Genomic DNA, 25,908 nt, shown 5'->3' with positions numbered 1-25,908 from the left:
TTTACTGGAATTTTACATGTTCAATTCATGATTTAAAACCTCTAGGATTTCAATCCTCCAAACTGTCTGAAGACACAGTGTGCCACAGACTTAAGACTTGTTTTTCCCTCTATTTTCTTCAAACAGAAACACTTCTCAAAGTGTCTACATGTCCTAGAAGGGGAATTTTTCGGAGTTGGCCTCTTCTTCGGAATAGTCCGACGGCATCAGGCCTCTGAAGCAAGGGGGAGGGGAAGAGAAAAGCTGAAACACAAGGTTCATCTGGTAAGTTTTACATTAACCATTACAAGCTGGACAGTATAAGAATGTGGCTTTTTTGGCTCAAAAAGTCTGAGTCTTGGTGTGGAAACGAGTACTTGGCTGTCCCACCACAGCTTTCTCGAGGTGGGACTGTCAGGGAAGTCTTGACTGGGGAGTATGATTTGTTTACCTATCAGGCGTAAACTTCCAGGCACTCAGTTCATTTTGGGCTTGTTCCAGTTTGTCTTTAGTCTGTTCCAGTTCACCTTTCATTTTTAGGAAAAACAAGTTGATCGCTGGGTCTACCATTGTTGATCTCAGTTGGGCCACACTCGGCTGCTGAACTTGCTTGAGGTACTGGATTTGAGTAGTGCACTCTTGCATCTCCTGCTCCTTGGTTGCTAGCCGCATGACAAGAATGTTCTCCCTGCGTGCAGACTCCTGCTGTTGCTGCTTTAGTTTTTCTTCAGATTCCCTTAAACCAGTCACATCGTTTGAATTAAGATCTGTGTACTTTCCCTCCAAAGCTTGAACATATGCTTCATATTGTTTCCATCTTAGAATTAACTCATCCCGTGCCATAACTTTGAAGTCTGTTTCACTCAGTCGGACCTTTTTAGGAAGAGGTTCTTCGTTGGTCATCTTGCACCCTTCCCAGCCCGAGGCTGCGCGGGCACCGCCAGTCACACAGGCCGAGGCTGCGCCGCCGCCGGCCCCCCCCCCGCGCTCCTCAAAAGTACTCATATTTAAAACTTAGTGAAACTCTACTAAGAAACATTTAAAATAGAAAGTATTACTCTGTAATGTCATATTAATCTACAACTCTGTCTAAAGATGTGGAGCAAAGATATTTACTGCATCATTAGGTGTACTAGCATCATGGTGGACAAAGCGCGTGTTTACTGCTAGAGAACAAGTCATAGCACACACATATGACACACCTAAAAACTACCACTATTACAACTCAACTAATTAACTTCCAGGATATACAATCAGATGAAAACTAGTAAAGTAGAAAAAGGCTTGCACACACAACCACACGCATTTCTGTGTTTCTCACACTGGAAGTCATCTGATGTGGTTGTTGGGAACCAAACTCAGGTCTGCTAAGCCAATAATTTCCCTAGCCCCAGCCAAGAACATCTTTTATCAGACACAAGGAAGCTGTAGAAGATGTATAGGGAACTGCTTGTGCCAGGAGGATCAGGACAGGTGTGGACTTGTCAACTGTAGTTGAATAGATAATAGAACTACGGTGGTTCCTCATTTGTAGCTTCATTTTCTGCTGTTTGTTACCCAGGTCTAAAACTATTTATCACATGGACACTTTCAGGACTAACTAATGTAAAAGTTTTAAATGTATGAAGTTCTCTGCATGTAGTATGAAGAATCCTGCACCACATGCTCCATCTTGTCCTAGATGGATATGCTCCCTTTATCTAGTATCGACCTGTATGTTACCCTGTCTCAGTCACACTTGGGACCAGACTGGCCTTGGCAAGTCTTGTGTTTACGTCATCTTTATTTTACTTCATAATGCCCCTCAAATACAAAAGCTGTGGTGCTGACAATTTGGATATGTGAGAAAAAGTGCTGTAAAATCATCTTCTAAATGGGGTAAAAACGTTTCATAAACATGAATAGAAAAAATGTTGCACACACAGGATTCAGCGCTATTTGTGGTCTCAAGTAGCAGGACGGGTCTTAAATATATTATGTTGGTTAGAGGACTGCTACTATAGGATGCCAATTGTAACAGAGGCAAAACCACACGAGGTGTTCAAGCTTATGAGCTTCTGAAACAAATAAAACACTACCTATTTACATTTGGGATTCTAGGGCTCCATTTCTTTGGAAAAGTGACAAAGAAAAAGAATTAAACATTTAATGACAAAATGTCAACTTTTTTCTTTTAGAGATTCATAAGAATCAATAAAAATTCATTTTGGGTCTGCTGTGCTGGTTGGGCCTGTAATTCAAACACTCAGAAGACACCAGCAGATCTCTGTGAGCCAGAATTGTACAATTATACAGTGAAATCCTGTCTTTAAAGTAGAATTAATTAAATTTTTGTTTTTTAGATAAAAATTCTTAACAGAAATGTAAGTATGTCTACCGTGGGCTGATGAGGTGCCTAGCAGATGAAGGCAGGCATGGGCTTTTGGACCCGACAACTGAGCGTGACTTGTAGGACCTACCTAGAGCAGGAAGAGAGGGAGCCTGCTCCTCCAAGATGCCCTCCCCAGTAGTACATAAATAAATGTAACTAAAAATGAGTAACTGGCTAAGTAACTCATTATGAGAACTTCATAAAGAAAAAAAAGCATAAGTTTTCAGGAATAAGTATTATGTCTTAAATTTACTTAAAAAACTTAGAGAATATAACTGAAAGTAACAAAATTTACAATCTTTGTAAAAAAGGCAGGAAGTAGCACTGGTGATCAAAACTAAGTTGAAGTTTATGTTCCAAGGATTCAAAATTCTCTAAACTGAAGCCTGGCTCACGACCAGGTATTACACACGTGAAGCCTGGCTCACGACCAGGTATTACACATGTGAAAGTTACAAGAACATGGTTCAACAAATTCCCAAAGTTCAAAATAAAATAAAACAAAATGAAAGATTATTATTTGTTACCAACGCAGAGAAAGCATCACTCCTGTGAAAGAGAAGTGGCACTGGTAAGGCTTGCCTTTATGTTAAGTCAGCCTCACTTCCAGTCTCCAGTCTCTGTCTGCAGTGCAGAGGATGTGTCATAGGAAAGGCAGTGAGTGAGTATGTGTGCGTGCCCACCGGGCACGTGTGGAGGTCAGAGGTGGCCGTCAGGACGCCCTCAGATGCTCGCCCACCCTTTGTTACTTGTCTGAGAGTTTCATACAATGTACTCTGATCATATCCCTCTTCCCCTCCCACCCAACATAGTGTCCTCAGTTTTGGAACAGACTCTAACTGAACCTTAACTTCTCTGTGAAGTGGGCAGTGCTGGGGTTGATGAACTGTGCCAGGCACCCTCCATGCCCGGCTTTCCTGAGGGTGCTGGGGTCTGAACTCAGGCCCTTATGCCTGTGAGCTGAGCATTTGACTCACTGCTCACTGGCCTTATTCTCAGCCCCCATGCCCCATAAATCATTTTTTTTTTTTTTTAATTTTTGAGATAAAGATTCACTGTGAAGTGAAGCTGGTCTCAAACACGCAGTTGCTCTGCCTCAGTCTCCCAGTGCTGATATTAGAGATTTGAGCCTGGCTTTAAATGGTTCTTTTTGCTTTTTCATTTGACACAAGTCTTTGTTTGTTTTTGTTTTTACTATGTAGCTTTGAGTCTCCTTATAAATTTTTTGTTTTAATCAGAGCAACAATTAAATAGCTTACAGACTGACAAAGACAGCTCTGCTGTATTTCCAATCACATTGGTCATATTAAGCAAGAACCACTTACCTCTCCTTATCTTTAAAATATGGCCCCACAAATGCTTTCTGTTTGACTCCATCTTGTTTGTCACCGTGTACTGTAAATACAACAAGGATTCATACATACAGAGCTTGATGAGAAAGGATTAGTTTGCTTGGAAAAACCTATTGCAAATACCAAACTTCCCTTGATACTGATTTTCACACTTCAGTCCTGGCGGGAAGGGAGCAATTCATCTAAATTTTCTATTTTTCATCTACATAAAGGCGATGCTTATCTTACCTTAGAGTCATTAAACTAAAAATTATATTTCAGGAGATATTTAATTGATTAATTAATTTTGAGACAGGGACTCACTATGTGGCCTTGGCTGGCCTCAAACTCAGATCCATCTATCTCTGCCTCCCCAGTGCTGGGATCAAAGGTGTGTGCCACCACACCTGGCAACCAAGAATTTTAGATTAATGGAATTATCTAGATGTCTGTTATTATTTGGCAGGAGATATCAATAGACATCTTTTAGTATATTACACTTATTTGCCCTATTAATTTGTGTAATGCATCTTTAAGATAGGTCATGGTTTGAAAAATTAAGAGATTAAAGACTTTTATCAGAAAATTAATGACAAAATTAAAAAATTTCTATCACTTCTGATTTTCCTGTTATTTGTTTCTAATATATAGGAATATCCTCTTGTGTTTCTCTCCCATCTCTCCCTCAACACTAATTGATTTCTTCAGCTCATAGCTTGTTTTGAATTACATACTAAAAATTTTATAATTTTTTAAGATCATTTTTATTTTCTCAGCTTAGCAAGTTGGAGGTTTATTTGTGTTGTTTTGATGTATTTGCTTGTTGATGGATATGTGGGCTGATTTCAATTTTAAGTTATTATAAATAGTACTGTTATATTCTTTCAGTGCTATAACTCTAATAAGTACAACTTTTTTTGTTTTCATATATATATATGGTCATGGCTTTATGGAGTGCCTACTTTCTGTAAACTTCTTGTCCTCAAATTATCTTCTTACTCTTGATTTCTTGCTCAAAGTTTACACTGACTTGTGACTAACATCCATTCAAATGTCTAGCAAATAAAAATCTGTCAGAATGAGCTTTTGATATTGTTCCCTAAATTTTCTTTTTCCTATGAAGGAAAATCAGTTAGAACTTTGGCAAGTGAGTTGTGAAAATGAGAATTTAAACCTTATAATTTATCCCTAGGTTGAAAAAAATAAGTAATTACTTGGTAAGAAATAAAAGGAATATGGCTCATACATTCATAGTTTAAACTGCTGAAGCACAAAGGTATCTAACAATTATCCACAAATGCAGACCAGGGATTCCCCAGAAGTGAAACACAGGAACACAGATCGGGTCTCATTTTCAGTAGTGACTAAGAAGACAACGAGCAAGAAGGCCATGTGAGGGGAATTTTCTGGGAAATAGAAATTCTAGAAACCAAAAAGTGAAAAAAGTTAATCAGAAGAAATTTTGAGATGGAGGGTGTTAACCGTAACACGAGATTCTTAACAAGATCTTAAACTTGCAGATATAATTATCTTCCTAGGCGTTCTAAGTGGGTGGAGTCCTCTTCACTGCCATGCTGCCCACAGAACACAAGCAAAGTGCTCAGAGAAGCAAATGGGCCTAAACTTTCTGTGAATCTTTTTCCTACTCCATTACAATTATAAAATTAAACTATCTCATCCTTACAATATATGTGTGTGATGGTTTGTGCGAGGGAGTGGCACTGTTGGGAGGTGTGGCTTTGTTGGAGTAGTCTGTCACTGTGGGTGTGGGCTTTAGCTGCCTGGGAACCAGCATCCTGCTAGCAGCCTTCAGATGAAGATGTAGAACTCTCAGCTCCTCCTGCCCTACACCTGCCTGGATGCTCCCATGTTCCTACCTTGATGATAATGGACTAAACCTCTGAATCTACAAGCCAGCCCCAATTAAATGTTGTTCTGTTCACGCAGTAAAACCCTAACTAAGACAATATGTATATATATATGAATTTATAGCTCTGAACCAAGATTAATTTCTTCTTTCTTTCTTTCTTTTTTTTTTTTTTTTTTTTTTTCGAGACAGGGTTTTTTTGTGTAGCCCGGGCTGCCCTGGCCCTCATTTTTTAGACCAGGCTGGCCTTGAACTCAGAAATCCGCCTGCCTCTGCCTCCCGAGTGCTGGGATTAAAGGCGTGCGCCACCACGCCCGGCTTAATTTCTTATTTCTAATAAATATTTCAGTTGTATAAAATGTTTGCATAAAGAGGTATAGGTGTACACACTGACCTTTTTTTTTTTTAATTCTTCCATTAGTCTGAAATTATTTCAAATAAAAAAGTAACTGGGAGAGAGGCTCAAGAGGTTAAGAACACTGGCTGCTCTTCCAGAGGACCCAGGATTGATTCCCAGCACCAACATGGTGATTCACAACCTTCTGTAACTCCAGTTTCAGGAGACCCAATGCTATCTTCTGGCATCCATGGGCACAAGGCACATATGTGGTGTACAGACACATACACACAGATAAAACATATATATATATATACATATTTTTTTAATAACTAAAAAAGAAATTTATAAAAGAAACATGAAACTTTTGTTAATATTTCTAATCAATCCTCTATTAATTAGTCTGATGATTTAATGAATTGAGTGTAATAGAAAATATACAATTAAAGAGAAAAAAGACTTACTGTTTGTTTTCTTTGTGGTGTCAGGCAGTTCTTCCTCATCTGGTTCCTGGGAGAAGCTATCTGCCAAACAGGACTCATATTCTTCATGTGTTGTCCGATCAAACATATCTTCTAGGCTATCATTCATTTTTATGTCTCCATCTATACAAAAAAGCATCGGCTTAGCAGCAAGCAGGTACTGGCCTTATATGCAGTCCAATACAAAACGTATTAATAGCAACTATTGTAAAATAAGATCTCAGGTCTTTACATGTGGATTATAGACTATACCTTCAAGAGTGCTGAAGTGCTTACAGATACACCTGTAAAAGGGTTCTAATTCTAAGAGCATTAGTTTTTTGTCGCCTTGTCCAGAGAGAATGTTAAATGGATGACAAACCTTAATACATATAATGGAGTGTTTAAAGATACATTATAAACCCCCACACAACTGTACTATAGAGTTCATATCTATGTGTAAAGAGGTTTTACTGAATATGGAGTGAGCTGGAGGCAGTCATGGACATGCTCAAAGGAGGATTTTAAGAACAGTAGTTGTACACTGTAAAGTTAAAAGAGGAAAACTCAGTGATTCAAATTGGGTAACATACTACAATATATATAATTAAGTATTTAGAGACCTTTAAGTCAAAATTCTTTCAATGGGGCTTAATTCTCACAAGAGGCACATGAGGTAAAATAAACTCCTAAGTCCTAGTAGTTACTGTTCACTTACAGATGTTTCTGTGGAGACTTCAAGTGTTGTCCTATCACAAGAAAGCTAGTTTTTGTTATTTCATATAACTGGATCCTCACAGATGCTGATGTCTTTCCTATTCTATCTGTTCATATATAATTCACAAAGATCAAAAGAATTCTTATCAAGGAAACTGGGAGGACTAGAAGATATACTACCATATATGATGAAAAATGATAAATATAAACAAGTGTATAAAAATCAGATATAAATTCTATAAAATTTCACTTATTTTTCTAATGAAGCGGCAAAAATTTATTCCTTTTTAAAAAATCACTGTTTTGGTGATTTAAAATAGAAATAAAAAAAATCCTATCTTATCTACTACATCAAAATACTGAATTCATCTTCATACATTAAGTACATTACCCATTATGTAGGCAATTTAAAACATTCTGATTTGGGCTGGAGAGATGGCTCAGCTGTTAAGAGCACTTGCTACTCTTGCAGAAGACCCATTTCCTAGCATTCGCATGGTGGCTCACAACCATCTGCAACTCCACTTTCAGGGGAGCTAATACACTCTTCTCATCGTCACAGAGACCAAGCACACATGTGGGACACATACCTATACGTGCAGCCTAGACTGTACTATGCAGAATGTAAACACAGATGGACTGTCCTCACCGCTTCCCTTTGATTTTAGTACTGTGTCTTCCTGGGCAGGCTCTGGTGATGAGTGATAACTCTTCATTTTATGTGCCTCTATAGGTAGATATGCTGCTAGGATTAGTGCCCACCAGTCCTAGTTGTTGCCTTGTCTTTTTGAAAAATCAAGGTTTTGGCAAAGAATTAACAAATTCTTCTTACTACAAAGGGGTAGATGCTCTTGATTTGACTAAGTCCTCTTTTCGGCAGAGGCAGATTAACTCATTATATGTACTTCCTTTTCTTGGTAATAATTTGTAAATCTATTATTCTCTACAGATTCCCCCATCTTATCAAACTGCATCAGAAAATAAACTAAAAAGGTTCTTGAGATTCACCATTGCACTATATACTAAAAATAGTCTACACCAGAGATAAGCAAACATTTCTCTAAAAAAAATTAGACAGGGAATATTTTAGGTTCACGGAGCCATAAAGTCTCTACCACTTAGCCAACTGTGGTCTTGAACAGAACAATCACAGGTAATGCATTCAACAAACAAAGCCATGTTCCAATAAAACTGTTTACAAACTGGCTACTGGATAGACCTTGTAGACCTCCCTGAAGTGAACTAAATTCCTGAGATAAAAGTTATTATGGCTTTTCTTTTCCTGAAATAACCAAATTGTACTCTCCTGGGGAAGAACATAACATTAACATAGCTGGTGTTGGGCATGATAATCAAGTCTATAAGATCAGAACTCAGGAGGCTGAGACAGAAAGACTGCAAGTGGGGCTGGAGAGATGGCTCAGTAGGTAAGAGCACTGACTGCTTTTCCAAAGGTTCCGGGTTCAATTTCCAGCAACCACATGGTGGCTCACAACCATCTGTAATGGGATCCGATGCCCTCTTCTGGTGTGTCTGAAGACAGCGGGTATACTCACATATATAGAATAAATCTTTTTTTTTTAATTAGGTATTTTCTTCATTTACATTTTAAATGCTATCCCCAAAGCCCCCCCTCTCCCCCCCTACACTCCCTTACCCACCCATTCCACTTCTTGGCCCTGGCATTCCCCCGTACTGAGGCATATAAAGGGGCCTCTCTTCCCAATGATGGCCGACTAGGCCATCTTCCGATACATATGCAGCTAGAGACATGAGCTCCAGGGGTACTGGTTAGCTCATATTGTTGTTCCACCTATAGGGTTGCAGACCCCTTTAGCTCCTTGGGTACTTTCTCTAGCTCCTCCATTGGGGGCCCTGTGTTCCATCCAATAGCTGACTGTGAGCATCCACTTCTGTGTTTGCCAGTCCCTGGCAAAGCCTCACAAGAAACAGCTATATCAGGGTCCTTTCAGCAAAATCTTGCTGGCATATGCAATGGTGTCAGCGTTTGGAGGTTGATTATGGGATGGATCCCCAGGTATGGCCTCTAGATGGTCCATCCTTTCGTCTCAGCTCCAATCTTTGTCTCTTTGTCACATATATAGAATAAATCTTTAAAAAATAAAAAATAATTAAAAAACAAAAACAAAAACAGAAAGACTGCTAGTGCAAGACCAGTCTGAGCTATATAACAAGACCCCTTTCTCAAAATCTAAAAACCAAACCACTCCTAACATTACCAAAGATGGGGAAAAACAATTTAATATAAATATTAAAAATTGGCATACTTAGACAATGGAGTATTTTTCAGCTCTTAAAAATGAAATTATGAAATGTGTAGGTAAATGAATAGAGCTAGAAAAGTCATCATTTAGAGCAGTTGTTCTCAACCTTCCTAATGCTGTGACCCTTTAATACAGTTCCTTCTGTTCCTACTTCATAACTGTAATTTGCTACTATTATGGATTGTAACATAAATATCTGATATGTAGGATATCTGATATGTGACCCCAAAGACGTTGTAACACACAGGTTGAGAACCACTGATCTAGAGTACAGTAATCCAGACCCCCATAGACAAATATTTTGTTTTCTCTTATGTTAGCTTTTAAGCCTTCAACATGCATTATACAATCCATATAACCACAGAGGTTAGGTACAAAGTAAGGGGCTATTGGGGAAGAGAAGACTTCCCAAGGAAAGGGAAATATATTGTTATGGAGAGATGGGTTGGGCGGGGGGGGGGGGGCAACAAATAAGGGGAACCGAAGTGAGAGGATTAAATGGGGGGGGGCATAAGAGGGGTGAGGAATGCATATGAGAACAGTAATGGCCACTTGAGGGGTCATATGGAAACTTGTTAACTGTAATATATATGAGAGGAATCTCATATAGAAAATGTAAAATATATATGAGAGGAATCTAAATGGAGTCATCAAATAATGGGAGAGACACTGCCCAAACAGACATCTTATACCACCAAATGAAACCTCCAGTGCCAAGAATGGATTATATCCAGTTGAATTGTTGGACAAAGAGGAGCCATGGAAACCCCCAAACATCTCAGGCTATTTTTCAAGGCTATTGGTGGCTCCCCACAAACTGATGATAAGTACCCCTGGCTGTAAAGAAAGAAGATGATACTTATGTATATCAGCACACATGGGGAAGTTGAGAGGGTACCTTACTACAGGCTTCACTCCTACCAGCCTCTGCTCATGGTAATGGAAGGTAGTCTGCAAGCTACCATAGGAGAAAGGCAATTATCACCCAGCTACAAACCTGTGACCTTCAAGATATGCTGCCATAAATAGTGTGGGTGGAACCATCCCTGCTCTGATTGGATGTAAGGCCCTTTCATCAGATAGAACCCAGGCCCGACACTGCTGGGGTAGCCAAGAGTCTGGATAGGCCATAGGCCTAGGGAAAACCCAAATACTGATGTTGTAAGCAATAAAATGACTCTTAACTTCATTTTGCTATACTGGGCTATGTCTGGGCCTTGCTCACCCATCATCACAGAATCTTCCTCTTGCAGTAAATGGGAATTAACACAGAGACCTACAATGGACAACGTGCAGTGTGGAGAGACTTTGGAACACTCAGTCCTAAATGAGTGAGATATAGTCATCAACACTTCCCCTCAGTGATGAGAGAGATCTATGTGGAAGAGGCGGTAGAAAGACTGTAAGAACCAGAGCCAATGCATGACTCTAAGGAAAAAGCGTCTCTCAGACACTCCGGGTCTGGGATCGATGCTCATACGACCTACAGAGGCGTTGGCAGCAGGTATAGAACCTGCCCACATAGGTTCAAGCCACATGAGGTCCCAGCACTGAAAGGAGGAGGTGCACACAAAGGCTCCCACACATAATCAAGAAGCTATTTGCAATTGATAACCACTTGCAAAGGAAAAATTAGTTTTCTCTAATGGAGTCTCACTGGGTATATAAACCACATTTCAGGTAGGCCCTATACCCAGCTGTAGTTAGTCAACATAAAAAGAACTCAATGGTATTTTTGTAGATTTTTTTTTGTCTCAGATAACTTTGCTTGGACAATTTTTGTTTTATTGGTCTACTGCTTGTATATTTTGTTTTTTGTGGTTTCTTTTTTTGTTTGTTTTTCTAGATAGAAAAAGAAGGCATGGAATTGGGTGGGTGAGGAAGTGGGGAGGGTCTGGGAGGAGTTGGGGGAGGGAAAACTGTGATTAGAATATATTACATGAAAAAAATACCCCAAAATCTACTTTAGAAAGTTACTGCACTTATCACTATGATATGACTATACATCTTATTCCACATTTGATCAAAGTAACCAAAATCAAGACAAATCTTACTTGGACTTCTTTCTTTTTGCTCTTGTTTCTTCATTTTTAAAAGCACGGTTTCACTGACCAATGTACAGTCCATGTCCACTGTTTCTCCTTCTAATCGTGAGTGACTGCTATCCTAAATATTGTAAAAATCCAAAAGTTTAGCAATTATTCCTTCATAGCCTTATGTCTGCTTTTGACGACCAAAAGGGTTAAAATTTTTTACTATTTTATTTTTTGCTTTTTCAAGATAGGGTTTCTCTATGTAGCCCTGGCTTGTCCTGGAACTCATTCTGTAGACCACGCTTGCCTCAAACTCAAGAGATCTGCTTGCCTCTGTCTCGAGTGCTGGGACTAAAGGTGTGTGTCACCACCCAACAAAATGTACTATTTGAAAGTTTTAAGCCATGTTTACTTAGGAACAGAGATTTAGGTTTTCTTGACAGTAGAACATTTTAGCCTCAATACATAAACAGTTTGTGTCAGTCTGAGGAAAAGAAGAACCACGGCCACGGAAATGGAGATTTATTCACCACTCCAGTCCTTCTGGTTTTATCTACCTTCTCTAATCTGCCTTGCAGTAATAAACTTTAATGCTCAAGAAAAGTAACTTCAATAATCAAATTTGATTTTTCCACAGTTATATGCAACTTTAATAAACTATATAATTTCCTAATATGCCACAGAGTAGGAGAGTTTCACAAACTATATGGACCCTGAACACAGGACAAACACATTTCTAGTACAATCTAAAATAAGAATAAACAAACAACAACAAATCAAATAAATCCCCCTCAAACATAGCTGAAAGTAACGATACACAACTTTAATCCCAGCACTCATGAGGCAGAGGTGAGTTTTGTGAGTTCAAGGCCAGCCTGGTCTACAAAGTGAGTTCCAATACAGCCAGAGCTACATAGTGAGACCTTATCTCAAACACAGCCAGCCAGCCAGACACACGCTATAGTTTTTTAAAAGTCAACTAGGAAAAAAATTAATGTCTTGACAGCACTTTTTCTTCCTCTTTTTAAAAGGCTAATCAAGGTGGCTGGAGGGATAGCTTAGTAGTTGAAAGTACTGGCTGCTTTTGCAGAAGACCCAGGTTCAATTCCTAGCACTCATATAGTCACTCACAACAATTTGTAACTCTAATTTCAGGGGATATGACTCCAGCACCATCAGGCAAAACTTATATATATATACATATATATAAAAATAATAAATCTAAAAATAAAATCACTTGGGATATGCAACTAATTTTCTGTTATTTAAAAGGACAATATTAATGCTTTATATCAAAGGCCTTTAAAAATCAGAAAGTATTATTAATCTTTCAAAATCAGCATTGTGCTAGAAGAAAAGGTATTATTTGTTTCCTGAGAGAATGCATGCCAGCGTTAAGAAGTTACTGTCTTGAGCTATCAGGATGACTCAGTGGGTAAATGTACCCGTCAATAAGCCTGACAACCTGGGTTTGATCCCCAGGATTCAAAATGGTAGAAGATGAGGACCCGAGGGTTATGGTCTGACATCTACATGTATGATGTAACATGCACATGGTGTGCACTAATGTGTACATGCAATAAGTGAAATGTGTAAAGTATTTCAAGGAGAGCCTGATAATTCTCTAGACTAAGAAATAAATGGGCTTTAGTTCTAGTTTTTATACTTACCTTTGTATCTATTACAGTAATGTCCATTTTATACTGAGAAAGGTCTGCTCCTGGGTCTACACTCCACTGGATATTTTCAAAGGACGTATCTTGGAAAAAAGGAGGGTGGGGTAGAGAAAGAAGCACAAATTAAAAACCCATTTTTTGCTTTAAAATGTTAGGGGTCCCACAGACTAGAGAATGTACTGCTAATCACCTGTTTGATGAAGGACATCTAGGATATATAAAGAATTCCCATAGTACATACTTAAACATAAATCCCTAGGCACTGAAGAGATGGCTGAGTAGTTAAAAGCATTGGCTGCTCTTGGAGAGGATTTGGTTTTGTTTCCTAGCATCTACATGGTGGCTCATAACTGTCTATACCTTCAGTTCCAGGGACCTGACACCCACTTCTGACAATCTGGCACACACAAAGTGCAAGTATGCATACAGCCAAAACAATCATATACATAATATTTAAAAATTTTAAAAAATAAAATAAATAAATACCCCAGTTCAGAGTATGCAAAGAATCTCACCAGACAGTTCAAATGGCCAATAATTATTATGAAAAATGTGCTCAATATATGGCTAGCTATCAGAAAAATGCAAAACAAAATGATTCTGTTCACATCCACTAAGACAGCTATACTGAACGTGTTTATATGTATTGATCTGGAGAGCCTGATGTCTTCACACAATTATAGTACTATTGTGAAATGGCACAGCTGCTTTGGGAATAGGTAGTTCCTTAAAAGGTCAAACTAGGAGGTCTGAACTATGTGGTTCAGCAATTTTAGTAGTCCCAGGTCAACTGGGAAAAAGAAAAAAAAAAAAAAGACAACATCTATTCCCAGAAAAACCTGTACACAATGCTCATAGCAGCATTATTCATAGATGTTACCTATTCATAGAGGTAACATGACAGCAAACTTGTATTAACTGATGAAAACCTGACAGCACATAAGGAAATTTTATTGAGCAATAAATAGGGATGGGATACTGATATGTATGAAAGCATGGTTGGGAACTGAAAACACAATGTCAGTGCTAGAGAGAAGGCTCAGGAGGCACAGGTGCTTGCCAGGCAGGCACGATGACCTGAGCTTGAACCTTGGAACCTATGCGAAAGGACAAAGAGAGAACTACGTAAAGTTGTCCTCTGACCTACACATCACACATGCAACAATAAAGGTAAAAGAAAACATTATGTAAAGGGAAGGAAGTCAGAAGATTTCATACTGACTAGGTCTTTTCATATAAAAATAGACTAGGTCTATTCATATCCATATTTCATATGGAGATAAAATTAGACCCATGCTAACTGGAGTTATAAAGGAAGAAAAAACCTTGAAGATGATGGATTTAAGATTGTAGAGACAGACAGCTCTATAAGTATACCAAAACCACTGGACTCAACATAAGGAGACATGATTTGTATTTTCAATAAAGTAATTGTTTAAAAGTTACAATTGTAAAGTTGTTTGGATTTTAATGTATTATAGTAGAAAACACGTGACAATCGTGAACTGTAGATTAAGAACGTGAAGCAAGATGATGCTAATTGCAAGCAGACTGCAGAGTTTATGGGTAGAGTATGATCTCTAAGGTAGAGTGAAGGAAAAAAATCAAACATAAAAGCTAAGCAAAAAGTCAGGCATAACAGTGGAAAACAAACAAACAAACAAACAAACAAACAAACATTTTCACTTTGGGGCCAAAACCTGTGTAAGAACAACTAAATAATGTGCTTCAGGTGAAAAGGGAAATAAATCAATAATGAAGGAATAACTTAACTTGCTAAAGATAAGAAAGAAAGAAAGAAAGAAAGAAAGAAAGAAAGAAAGAAAGAAAGAAAGATAAGAAAGAAAGGAAGAAAGGAAGAAAGGAAGAAAGGAATCCTGCCCCTGGAGCACAGCAGTCGTGAGTGGCCAAAAGCAGGGTGATGCCCAGCTTAGGGCAAACTCTGTCTCAACAATATGGTTAGGGGCTAGGGAGGCCTCAGAAGGTAAAGACCCTAAACTTAATCAAAAAGTCCAGGCACAGTAGAGACACAAGACAAATGGATCCCTGGGGCTTGCTGGCAGGCAGCCTACAGAGAGCTCCAGGCCAATGGGAGACCACCTAAAAATAAGATGGACAGAGACTAAGTAACAACATCCCAGACATACACACCTTCATGTGTACCCGTACAGATGTGCACACGCACAGGGGTGGGGTGTGTGCATGCACATGTAATTATAAGACTTAAGTTAAAAACCTATTAATTTGTATAAGCTTACAGACAAACATTTCAATGCAAAGAAAAAGGATAGGCTATCTAAGCAGTAAAGAAAAAGTTCTAAATGATGAATTATTTTTAAACATTATGTACACTTTCGGATTATAGATGGAGCTTAGTGGCAAGGGCCCTAGCATGCATAAGGCCCTGGGTTCAATCCCTAGTATTACCTCCCTTTAAAAACAAACTAAACTCCCTCTAAAAACTAAAAAAACAACAAGCAAGCAAACAAACAAAAACCCCAACTGAATTGTTAAAATACTTTTTAAAAGCTTTTGCGAAGGAAGTAAGAAATAACTACATAAGTAAATCTACACCCATCTAAAAATGTATCAAAGAATTTAAAATGATTTTTGACAAAGCATAAGAGCAGAAACATCTAAGGTGAGATGAAACCAGTGAGAATAATGCTGCGAACACAGATATATGCAGAAAGAAATTTAAGATTCCCCCCCACCCCCCCAACCCAAATTTTTTTGTCTAAAGACTGTAAACCAATTAAAAAGAGGAGAAATCCTGTTTTTAATGCACACACCTTGGTTGCTTGGCAGAGCCTTTGTTTTAGCAACTCTACAGGGATTTAACTGAAGAACTGATGCAAGCTCACATCCTCCATGGACTGCTCTGTTCTTTACTTTTGTTGGCACAAGAGAACCAGTACCCTAAGCAGAAATAATTATTAGCACCTAAATGAAATCACAAACAATTATAATCAAAATCTCTGAACATTTAACACAAACCTTCACATCACCAAAAAGATTCTCCGTCTCCAAACTTTCCTGTGAACATGGAGGTGTTTTGAAGACAGGATTTTCTTCTTTTATCTGTAATGGTGTTTTATGGTCTGGAGAGAATTTACTAGAGGACTGGAGNATGCNCGGCTGTAAACAGTATGTCTCCGAAGCGTCTTTGGCTAGCATGCAGTCCCCACTCAAGGCTTTACGGCCTGAGGAGGAGCCCTTTGGAATGGGCTTCAAAGCCTCGTAAATAGTCGCTTGCTTAAGTTTGTTTTTAGAAGTCTCGTTTCCGTGGTTCTTCTCTTGACGCTGAGTAGCTGCAAACCGATCTGACAGGTCCAGAGGTTTATCCATCACATGGTCTCCATTCATGGAGAATTGATTCTCCATTGGGAAAGGAAGGGCATTTTCCTTATCAAAACAGGTCTGGGGGCAGTTTACTGCATGCTCACTTTCCTCCTCAGTNCTCTTCCTTTTGGATGCTTTGCCTCCCAGTGATTTCAAAGGCACCAAATATTTATCAGTAACAGTAATATTCATGTGGTCAGCACTACACTGTTCATCTACAGAGTCACTTACATTTTTATTTGTAAGTATCTGTTTACTAGAAAATGACTGGCTAATGACCTTTACTTCTGACCCAAGACTATGTTGTGTGAAAAGGGCATTATCCTCGGATTTGGATCTAACTTTCTCTGATCTAGAAACAGCAATGTTGCTAAAGGGAGCTGTCTTCAGAAGGTTTTTTTTCCCATTGTCTAAGAGAGAGGGGGAGAAACTTGTATTCAAACCCAAATGAGTTTTCACAGNAGAGGTAGCTCCAAATACTGGAGATGACACCCGAGTAGGAAATTCTTGAGGAGGTGTCTTTGAAGCAGAGTCTGAAAATCTAAATAAATAAAGAATATGTAAGATTTTGTTTTTAACTGAAAATAGGGTAAAAATTTAAAAAACAGAAAACATTTCTTGCTACAGAATAGTAAGGCATTATCCACCTATTAGAGGCAGAGGGTTAACACAAATGTAAGATGCAGTGGTTTCTTCTTATTTTGCAGAACAGAAAATGAAAGTAGAAATGAAGCCCACTGAGGACTTTTGCTATCATTAAATTTTATAAGTAATCCCAAGAAAAAAAATTCCTAAACTACAGAACTGAATGCAAGCTCTCTCAATAGAACTTGAACAAGATAATCAATCTTTGGAGTCACATTTTTGTTATCTATTTAAAGAAAAGAGGAACAGGTGAATAAAACTCAACTTGACAAGTTATTAACAGATGTACTTAAAACCAAGCAAGATATGGGAAGGAAGCATGAGAGAAGGGGCACGAACGAGACGTCAAAAGAAATCCTCTAAGCTTCAATCAATTCATACCCTAACAATGGTTTATCAACATAGGTCCTGCTAGTAAATAGTATGAGATTTGAGAAAAACAAAACAAAAACAAAAAAGGGCTAGACAGGTGGCTCAGTGGTTGAAAGCACTGGCAACCCTTGCAGAGGATTCAGGTTGAGGTCCAGTACCTACGTGGTGGCTCAGTCATTTATAACTCCAGTTCAAGGGCTTCTGACCCGTTACCTCCTGGGAATCCATGGTGCACATCCACACGCACAGGCTCACACACAGATATAATATAAAGTGGATCTTTCACACCAGTTAGTGTTTGGAGACACAATATAATGACTGTATTTAATGGGCTAAAGCACAACTGGGAGCTCTTAATGCTGCTTGATGATACAGGAAAAGAATATAGACATAGTATCTGCAGCCCTTCGGGGGAGTACAGTATTGCTGATATTCAGCCTTGTAGGGTTTATTGAGCTACACTAACAAAACAAAACAGAACAAAACAATATATGCTCAAAATTACCTTAAGCTATCTTCGTTACTTCTTCCAGATTCCATAAAAGGGTGCTTTTTGTGATCTTCTTTGAGACAGTGGTAGAGCTCATTTCCCAGAGGGCTCATGGGACCTTGGGGTTCCTTCAATAGTAAAGTATGCTTAAAGTTGATAAATGCTACAATGCAAATAAATCCCAAAAAACATATGAAGTAAAAGGAGCCAGAATGAAGAGCTATATAATCAGACAGAATGAAGTTGCATAATATTGTGAATGTATAAATAGCATTGTATTGCAGACTTTGAAGTGACTAGTTTTGTTATTTAAATTTTATCACAATAAAAATATGGAGAAGAAAGTATTAGTATTTTATACTTTATATAACTTACTACTGCATAGAAATAGTTCAATACCAAAATACGTTAAAATGAAGGGTAGAAAACACAGTAAATGTAAAAGCAAACTTTAGAGGAAATTCTCAAGACTGCATACAAGTCAACTGGGAATCATTAAAACACAAGTTTCAATAGATCTGAAATTCTGTGCCTGTAATACATTCAAGAATGATAAAGACGCCGTGAATGGACTGTAAGAAAAGTTCTTTGATAGCTTATCTGAACTTGTTAGATCTATGGCTAGTAAGGAACTAAAGACTATTAAATACACAAAATGTAATGAAAAATGAACTCAAGTTTTAGAAACTCAACAGTCAGTTTTCTAAGAAAAAAAAAAAGCAAAAAAGGACTATTTTAAATCTGTCACTTGTTTGTTTTAGTTTTGTTAGTGGTCAAACTCAGGGCCTTGCATACATCATGCAAACACTTGGCCACTCAGCCAATTAAAATCCCCAGCCCTTAAGTTGTATCAAAACAGAACTTAATCTACATTTGGGAAGCCTTGGGTTCCAATTCTCAGCACTAGAAACAGATGAAAACCCTCTAATTTTGGGCTCCAGAACCGGCTTAGTGGCTAAGCAGCCCTTGCTCCTCATATAGAGGGCTGGAGTTTGATTTCAGCACTCTTATCAGGCAGCTCACAACTGCTTCTATCTCCAGCTTCAGGGAGGTCTCAGGACTTCTTGCAGCCTTCATTGGGTATCTGATTAGTACTCATACAAACCAACAGGTAGACATACATACAAATAAAGCGAAAAACCCAAACACCAAGAACTTAAGATTGGGAACTTTAAATGTTTTATGTTATAAGATTAAGGGGAAAGAAGTAAAGAAAGAAAGTATTAAAGTAATTAAAACAATTGTACGATCAGTCTTTGACCCAACTTTTAAGGATTATGTTTAGCTGAATTGGTAGGTTCTTAAATTCAGGCAATTTTTCAAATCAAATGAAAATTTAATGGCTGTCAGAAAAACTCAAGTTCTGAATTCAATCTAAAGGATGTTTTCTTACAATAAATATGGGGAGGAAACATGAGAGAAGGGGTATGAAAGAGTTGGCAAAATAAATCCTCCAGGCTTCAATCAATTTATAGCCTAAGGATTTGTTGTTCTGACTGCATTGAAAGGATCACATAACAGTTTTGTTCTAGGCCTTTATCCAATGATGATGGGATAAAATGATTTTTTCCTGCTCATTCTCATGGAGAGCCCTGCCTCTTTAGCACATCCCACCAGCCTGTGCCATCATAACTGGCTCCTGCCTAATTGTTTAGGAATAGATCCAGGTGGACATATGAATTATTAACAATTCATATAATCATCAAACTAAGTGGCTACTTACAGATTCTTCTTGACCACTAAGTCCAAGTGTCTCTGCAACAACAGTGTCTAGATTACAACATGTCTTCTCAGTGGGGTAACTACTTGTTTCACATATTTCTAAAGTAAAAAGAAAAAACACATATAATTTTAGACAGTAGATATAAAAAAAATCACATAGAAGAAGAATCAATGCATAAAAATCACAAAATTAGGGGAAAAACCAAGGTCCCATTTTAAAGATGACAGTGGACAAATTTTAAACTGTTCAGAAGGTCTAAAATGCTTTCTTATAAATATCAATAGGTTAAGATATTTTAGCATTCAAATTGTTAAACTTTTTCATTTGTCTAAGTTTTCTACTTTTCCTTAATTTAATACAAGATTTCAGTTATATGTCTTCTCAAAGATCCTAGGCGCTATTCTAAAAGGTAAAAACAGAACTTCTGTTTTCTAAGGGGAAAACCAAACAGAATTTGCAGAAGTATGAAAAAAAAAGACATGATAAAAGTTTAAATACAGAAGGACCCTAAATCTGCGTTGGGAAATCAAGACAAAGTATGCAACTTGATGCCTAACATGATGCTTAAGGAGAAGGGAAGCTTCATCATTTAAGGGGATTGGGGGTGGAAAGTAAGGTCTTAGGTCTCTTTAAGGATTCAGATATATGGGACAAAATGGCTTTTCAGAGAACTGCATGTGATGTAATAGCTAGGAATGGAACCATGGAAGATAAAAGCAGAACATGAACCACATTTGTAAATTAGAGGTCAGGGGTTAGATTATGCTGACGAGTTCAGAATTTCTCCTGGGACCAAGGAAAAGGGACAAGAGATTTGAAATGCCAAATGTAAATACTTGAGTAAAAAGGGTAATTCTGACTCTGACAGCCTCACAGCCAAGAAGCAAATCTAACAGGCAATGAATGAAACAAAGTCCTAAAGCAGTCTTGAAGATGCTGGTGGCTAGAATTAGTACAGAGGGTACAGAGAACATGTGGATCAGTAAACTGGAGGATGTTTGACATGAGGAGCAAGAGTCTCAGATGACTCAAAGCTTAGTACTGACGTAACCAAAAGAGATGTGTAGCCTGTCATCCACTGAGACAAGATAAAGTGTGATGTAAGAGCTTCCATTTCTGACATGTTGACGAAGAAATACATGTAGGCAGAGACTCTCAACAGCAGGCAGATCTGTGGTCTGGAATTCAGGAGAAAAGTCCTGAACAGCTACAGATTTAGGGTTTATTAGCATTATGGGTAGGAGCAGAATTTGGACTCTAAGTGAGAATTTTACAGAGAGAAAGTAAAATTACTTTACTTAGCAAGCTCTGTTGCAAACACTTCTGATAACTACTTTGAAAGCTTTCTCTATAAGCAGCTCACAGCACTGAGTGGGAGCGTGGGCAGCATGTCCTCTCTCTAAACTGTCCTTCTGTCCTCTTCCTTTGTGCTCTTCTCTTTCTGTCACAGGAGCATGGTAGGAGCAGACTCCAGAGCAGGCTGGGACAGATGAGTGTTAAACAGTGATACTGACAACAAACTTCTTTGTTAACTTTGAAAAGACTGTATAACTAAGCAGCAAAAATTAAGAGGACTTTGTTTTAATGGAAGATAATATACATGTACACGCCAATAAGAAAAGTCCGGCAGAGTAGCTAGAAATATAATAAAATATAAGCAGAAAGAATAGGGATAGTAGCAAAGCCAGTTGTCTCATATGTGCAAAGGTCTGGTTCCAAACTCTAGCATGGGGTGAGAGGGCACAACAAACAAATCTATGTCTATGATTTCTGCTTTCTATGCTTGTAATTTTTTTTTATGATAGTTTCACATAATCAGTTGTACCTTTCAAGTTTTGAATCATGCTACTAGTTTAATACCTAGTGATCTCCATGAAACTAAAGTCTATGGTGGAGTCTAAGAGGCTGTTGTCTGTTCTGATCCATCAGTGCTGTTCAATACAGTGGCTCCCTCCCTCCTCCTTTTTCCTGCTGGCCATTATTGTTAGTCCTCCTTTCCCACTGGAAGCTCATTTTCTGGCTACTTAGTTCCGTTTCCTTTTAATAACCTCTAAATCACAACAGAAACAGCTGTAATACTGTCAGTGTGTACATGTATGTCTCTGTGTGTATGCAGGGGTGTATGTGTGCAGGAGCTTTAGGAAACAAAAATATCTTTCCCCTTTTTATATAAAGCACAAACAACAGAGCACACAAACAGATATACAGTGTTTCTACAGTACTAACTTTCTATGGGGGCAATAACTAGGGTAGAAAATGTATAAAATGGTTTCTGGAAAGAGATAATGAATATCTCTGAAAAAGAAGATTTAAAAAAAAAAAAATCACTGCTTAATATAACGACAGAAGTGAGCAGGCCTCGGGACCTGAACTCGTCTCTTCCACCTACACTGACTTGCTTGGCAATCTCATGGCTTTAGATAGTATGTTAGCAACCTCCACATATATCCCAGTACACGGAGTTTTCCTCTAAAGATGAACTCATACACATGCTTTCACCGCAAAACTTTAATATCTTTATCTGAACATGTTTTGAGTTTCAAGCAATACTTTCAAAGCCAAACTCCTGAATTTTAAGCTTCTCTGAGTCTCTCCCATCTGTCAAGAAGCAATTCTATTGTTCCTCTTGCCCAAATCACTTCTCCCTTCACCCACCCTGCTCTGCCATAGACTTCCATAGTGCTCCTCATACAAACCAAGCGACACTGGACTTTTCTGAGGACACGACTCCTGGACACCACCCACTCCTTTAGCCTCTGCTAAAGTGTCACTTTAGTAAGAATTTGTGCTGCCCTTGCCGGCCTGCTTTGTCTTCAGAATACCTGACTCTACCTGACAGGAATTATTTTCCTTTTTCCCATTATCAGACTGAAGGTTCCACAAGGGCAAAAACTTTCTTTGTTCAGTGCCTGACATAGCAGACCCTGAAATATTTGTTAAATCAAAGAAAAAAAAAATCACAAAAAAGTCTTTCTTACTTAAATCATCAATACTTTACATTGGATTAGATATTAACATAAATTAATACTAGGATTAACATTACTTTCTCATATTAAGCATATCTCTAAAATACTGGCTAATTCTGACTATTGGTCATTTTTGTTTACCAATAATCACAATTTTACACTTATAACTACAATATCTTACTTACTAGACAGTGGTGAGTGATTTGGATCACAAGTGTCAGCTACTAGAATTTCATGTTCCTCAGAGTTAACTGGTGCAGGAGCTGAATCCTTAGATATTTTTCTTAATTCTAAGTGGGGGGGGGGGGGAAGAGAGGATACACAGAAAATAATGATAAAAGATGCTATCAAGATTTAGTCTGATAAGTCAAAATAAACTTGCATTAATGAATAACAACCATTATTTTATAGATACAATTTGCATAATTCTTTAGTTTCACTGAGAAACAAATTCTTTAGTTCCACTGTCCTATAGGTTAGGACAGTGGGAGAGAGGAGACTGGAACAGCTTGGTTTCTATGACCTGAGTTACCTCAGTAGTGACAGCTCAGTCACTTTTCTCATCTGAGACAAAGCACTACTAAAAATGTTAAGGGCTCGTGTTTCTTTAAAACCTGTCTGGAATGAAAACTGAAATGTGCTTTACTGGAAATCTCTATTGCTTAAATACTTAGTTCAAAGACAACCAAAGGATAAGGTAAAGGAACAGAATTATACTTTAAATATAACATGAAAATTAAAAAGTTCCCGGCACTTTTTTTTTTTTTTTTGCTTTTCCAGGCAGGGTTTCTCTGTGTAGCCCTGGCTATCCTGGAACTCACTCTATAGACCAGGCTGGCATCAAACTCAAAAATCCGCCTGCCTCTGCTTCCCAAGTGCTGGCATTAAAGGTGTGCGCCACCACCTCCTGGCTAGACACTTTTAAGATAAGTAAATATGATAAAGGGATTACCACTAGTTAAGTCATTAAATCATTTAAACTATTTTACTTTCTAAGTTAGAAAAAAAGAAGGATAAAATTAAAACCAAGTTTTAAAGTCATATGCTTGTTTTCTACAATTAGCAAATAAGCATTTTTAAAAAGAATTTATTTATTTTATGTATATGAGTACACTGTAACTGTCTTCAGACACACCAGAAGAGAGCATCAGATCCCATTACAGATGGTTGTGAGCCACCATGTGGTTGCTGGGAACTGAACTCAGGACCTGTGGAAGAGCAGTCAGTGTTCTTAACCTCTGAGCCATCACTCCAACCCCAGAAATAAGCCTTTATGGATACAAATAACTACCAATAAAAATACTGCAGTTGTTTTCTGGACAGTCATATGGATGAATTTAATCATGATATAAATTATACATATAGCTATCTATCTGCATCTCAGAGACTAACACATGTTCATTTAAGATGTAGGGTCTTATATTTTAATTTTGTTTCTACTAGATAAAGGATTTAAAAACATTTCTGCTGTTCTCCACTAGGTGGTGATAAAAACACACAAAAATGAAGGAAACTGCCAACTTCACATTTTCAAATAAAGATGTAATTAATTTTTTTAGAGTTTTAATTTTTATACAATATATTCTAATCATATACTTTCTCCTCCCAGATCCTTCCTACCAGTTCAGCCTCATGTTCTCACTCTTATGTTTTTGGTTGTGAACCTAGCCTTTAATGGCTGAGCCATCTCTCCAGCTCCTGTTCTCACGCTCAAAGACTTGAACCAGGAACCTTTTTAAACTTCCAAACCAAAACAGACTACCAACAACAACAACAAAAGCACAAACACACAGCTTTTTGTTTTTGCCAACTAACTACTCCTGGGAACAAGGGCGGCCTGAAGTGTGGTTGATAAATCCGGTACCACCCACTCCAGCAGAACATTGGTTTTCCCTCTCCGAGCAGGCATCAACTGCAAACAGTTTCTTAATTAGAGTGAGACTTTGTGTCCACTTCAGTGCTGGGAGTCTGTCTGGTTTAAGCCTGTGCAGGTCTTGAGCATACTGTCACAGTCTGTGAGTTCATATGTGTCAATCCTGTTGTGTCTGGAAGAAGCTGTGTGTTTTCAGGTGTCATCTACTAAATATTTCTGCCCCCTCTTTTGCTCGCATGCCTGAGCCTCCACAGGACTGGTTTGATAAAGACATCCCATTAAGGGCTGAGTGCTTTCAAGTCTTACACTCTCTATATGCTGTCCCTGCGAGTTCTGGGGGTCTGTTTAGTTGATGTTGTTCTTCCTACCCCCTTCTCAGTCCAATGGTTGGCTGCAAACATCATCTCTTGTTAATTACCATTACTGTAAGAAGCTTCTCTGATGAGGACTGAACAATGCTCTCTGTTCTATTGGTTCTACTGTTCAATATTTCATGAGGAGTCATTCTATAGTTATGTTCCTGTAGCAGAATAATAGTAGTAAGTTGTCCCCTAGGACTATGACCTATCTAGATTCAGGTTCTTGGCCACATTAACAGCATCGGGTAGGGATTCTATCTCATGAGGTGGGCCTTAAATCCATTAAAAAAGTGGTTGGTTGCTCCTGTAACACCTGTGCCACTATTATAGCAGTATATTTTGTAGGCAAGTATCTGTCATACTTCACAAAGTTGTAGACAGGCTAAATTATCTCTCTTCTCTGTTAATATGCAAAACCTTCCAGAACCATGAACACTAGTCAGTAGGGGTGAAGTTCCTAGTTGGGCACCATCTTAAGTTCTTTATTTTCAGTGACACAGTTTGTATCTTCAGCAATAGGGCCTTACCATCAGATTATGGAGAGTAACCAACAGCCTTGTAAATAGCCAGTGATGTTTGTGAGGTGGTGGTCTTTTACTTTATATATATGGGTGTTTTGCCTGTATGTATGTCTGTCTGTATACTACGTATGTGCCTGATGTCTATGGAGACTAGGAAAGGACATTGGATATTATGGAACTGGAGTTAAAGATGGTTGTGGGATGCTATGTGTGTATTGGGAATTGAACCTGTGATCTTAATTACTAAGCAATCCCTCCACCTTGCATAGATCTACTTACTTTTTTCTTTTAAAATTGTTTTATTTATTAGATATTTTCTTCATTTACATTTCAAATGCTACCTCAAAAGTCCGCCAGACACCCCCCCCCACTCCCTTACCTACCCACTCCCACTTCTTGAACCTGGCGTTCCCCTGTACTGAGGCATATAAAGTTTGCAAGAACAAGGGGCCTCTCTTCCCAATAATGGCCAACTAGGCCATCTTCTGATACATATGCAGCTAGAGACACGAGCTCTGGAGTACTGGTTAGTTCATAATGTTGTTCCACCTATAGGGTTG

The 25,908-nt window shown here is 38.3% G+C and overlaps 2 protein-coding genes across 6 annotated transcripts in view; both read right to left on the bottom strand.

The window, feature by feature from the left end:
• Rbbp8 (RB binding protein 8, endonuclease) overlaps positions 1 to 25,908 on the bottom strand; it is a 110,410-nt gene that overhangs the window by 6,901 nt on the left and 77,601 nt on the right. For all 5 annotated transcript variants that reach the window (XM_029472024.1, XM_021150757.1, XM_029472027.1 and 2 more), the window contains exons 8-16: positions 22,781 to 22,885; positions 19,630 to 19,727; positions 17,922 to 18,034; positions 16,055 to 16,940; positions 15,850 to 15,976; positions 13,052 to 13,140; positions 11,403 to 11,514; positions 6,350 to 6,490; positions 3,676 to 3,745 (exon numbers count right to left, since the gene is read on the bottom strand). In XM_029472024.1, the coding sequence (XP_029327884.1) occupies positions 3,676 to 3,745; positions 6,350 to 6,490; positions 11,403 to 11,514; positions 13,052 to 13,140; positions 15,850 to 15,976; positions 16,055 to 16,940; positions 17,922 to 18,034; positions 19,630 to 19,727; positions 22,781 to 22,885 (1,741 nt within the window). The remainder of the gene's footprint in view (positions 1 to 3,675; positions 3,746 to 6,349; positions 6,491 to 11,402; positions 11,515 to 13,051; positions 13,141 to 15,849; positions 15,977 to 16,054; positions 16,941 to 17,921; positions 18,035 to 19,629; positions 19,728 to 22,780; positions 22,886 to 25,908) is intronic.
• On the bottom strand, positions 7 to 946 carry LOC110284836 (pre-mRNA-splicing regulator WTAP-like). The gene has a single exon (XM_029472028.1). The coding sequence runs from the start codon at positions 880 to 882 to the stop codon at positions 427 to 429; it is 456 nt and encodes a 151-aa protein (XP_029327888.1). The 5' UTR covers positions 883 to 946; the 3' UTR covers positions 7 to 426.

The sequence above is a fragment of the Mus caroli genome, chromosome 18, assembly GCF_900094665.2.
Source record: "Mus caroli chromosome 18, CAROLI_EIJ_v1.1, whole genome shotgun sequence".
Lineage (NCBI taxonomy): Eukaryota > Metazoa > Chordata > Mammalia > Rodentia > Muridae > Mus > Mus caroli.
The sequence above is the reverse complement of the archived record's forward strand: the minus strand, read 5'-3'. Positions and strand labels throughout refer to the sequence as shown.

Bases quoted from the DNA above. Each gene is read 5' to 3' on its own strand.
- LOC110284836 (XM_029472028.1), bottom strand. From the start codon at position 882: ATGACCAACGAAGAACCTCTTCCTAAAAAGGTCCGACTGAGTGAAACA.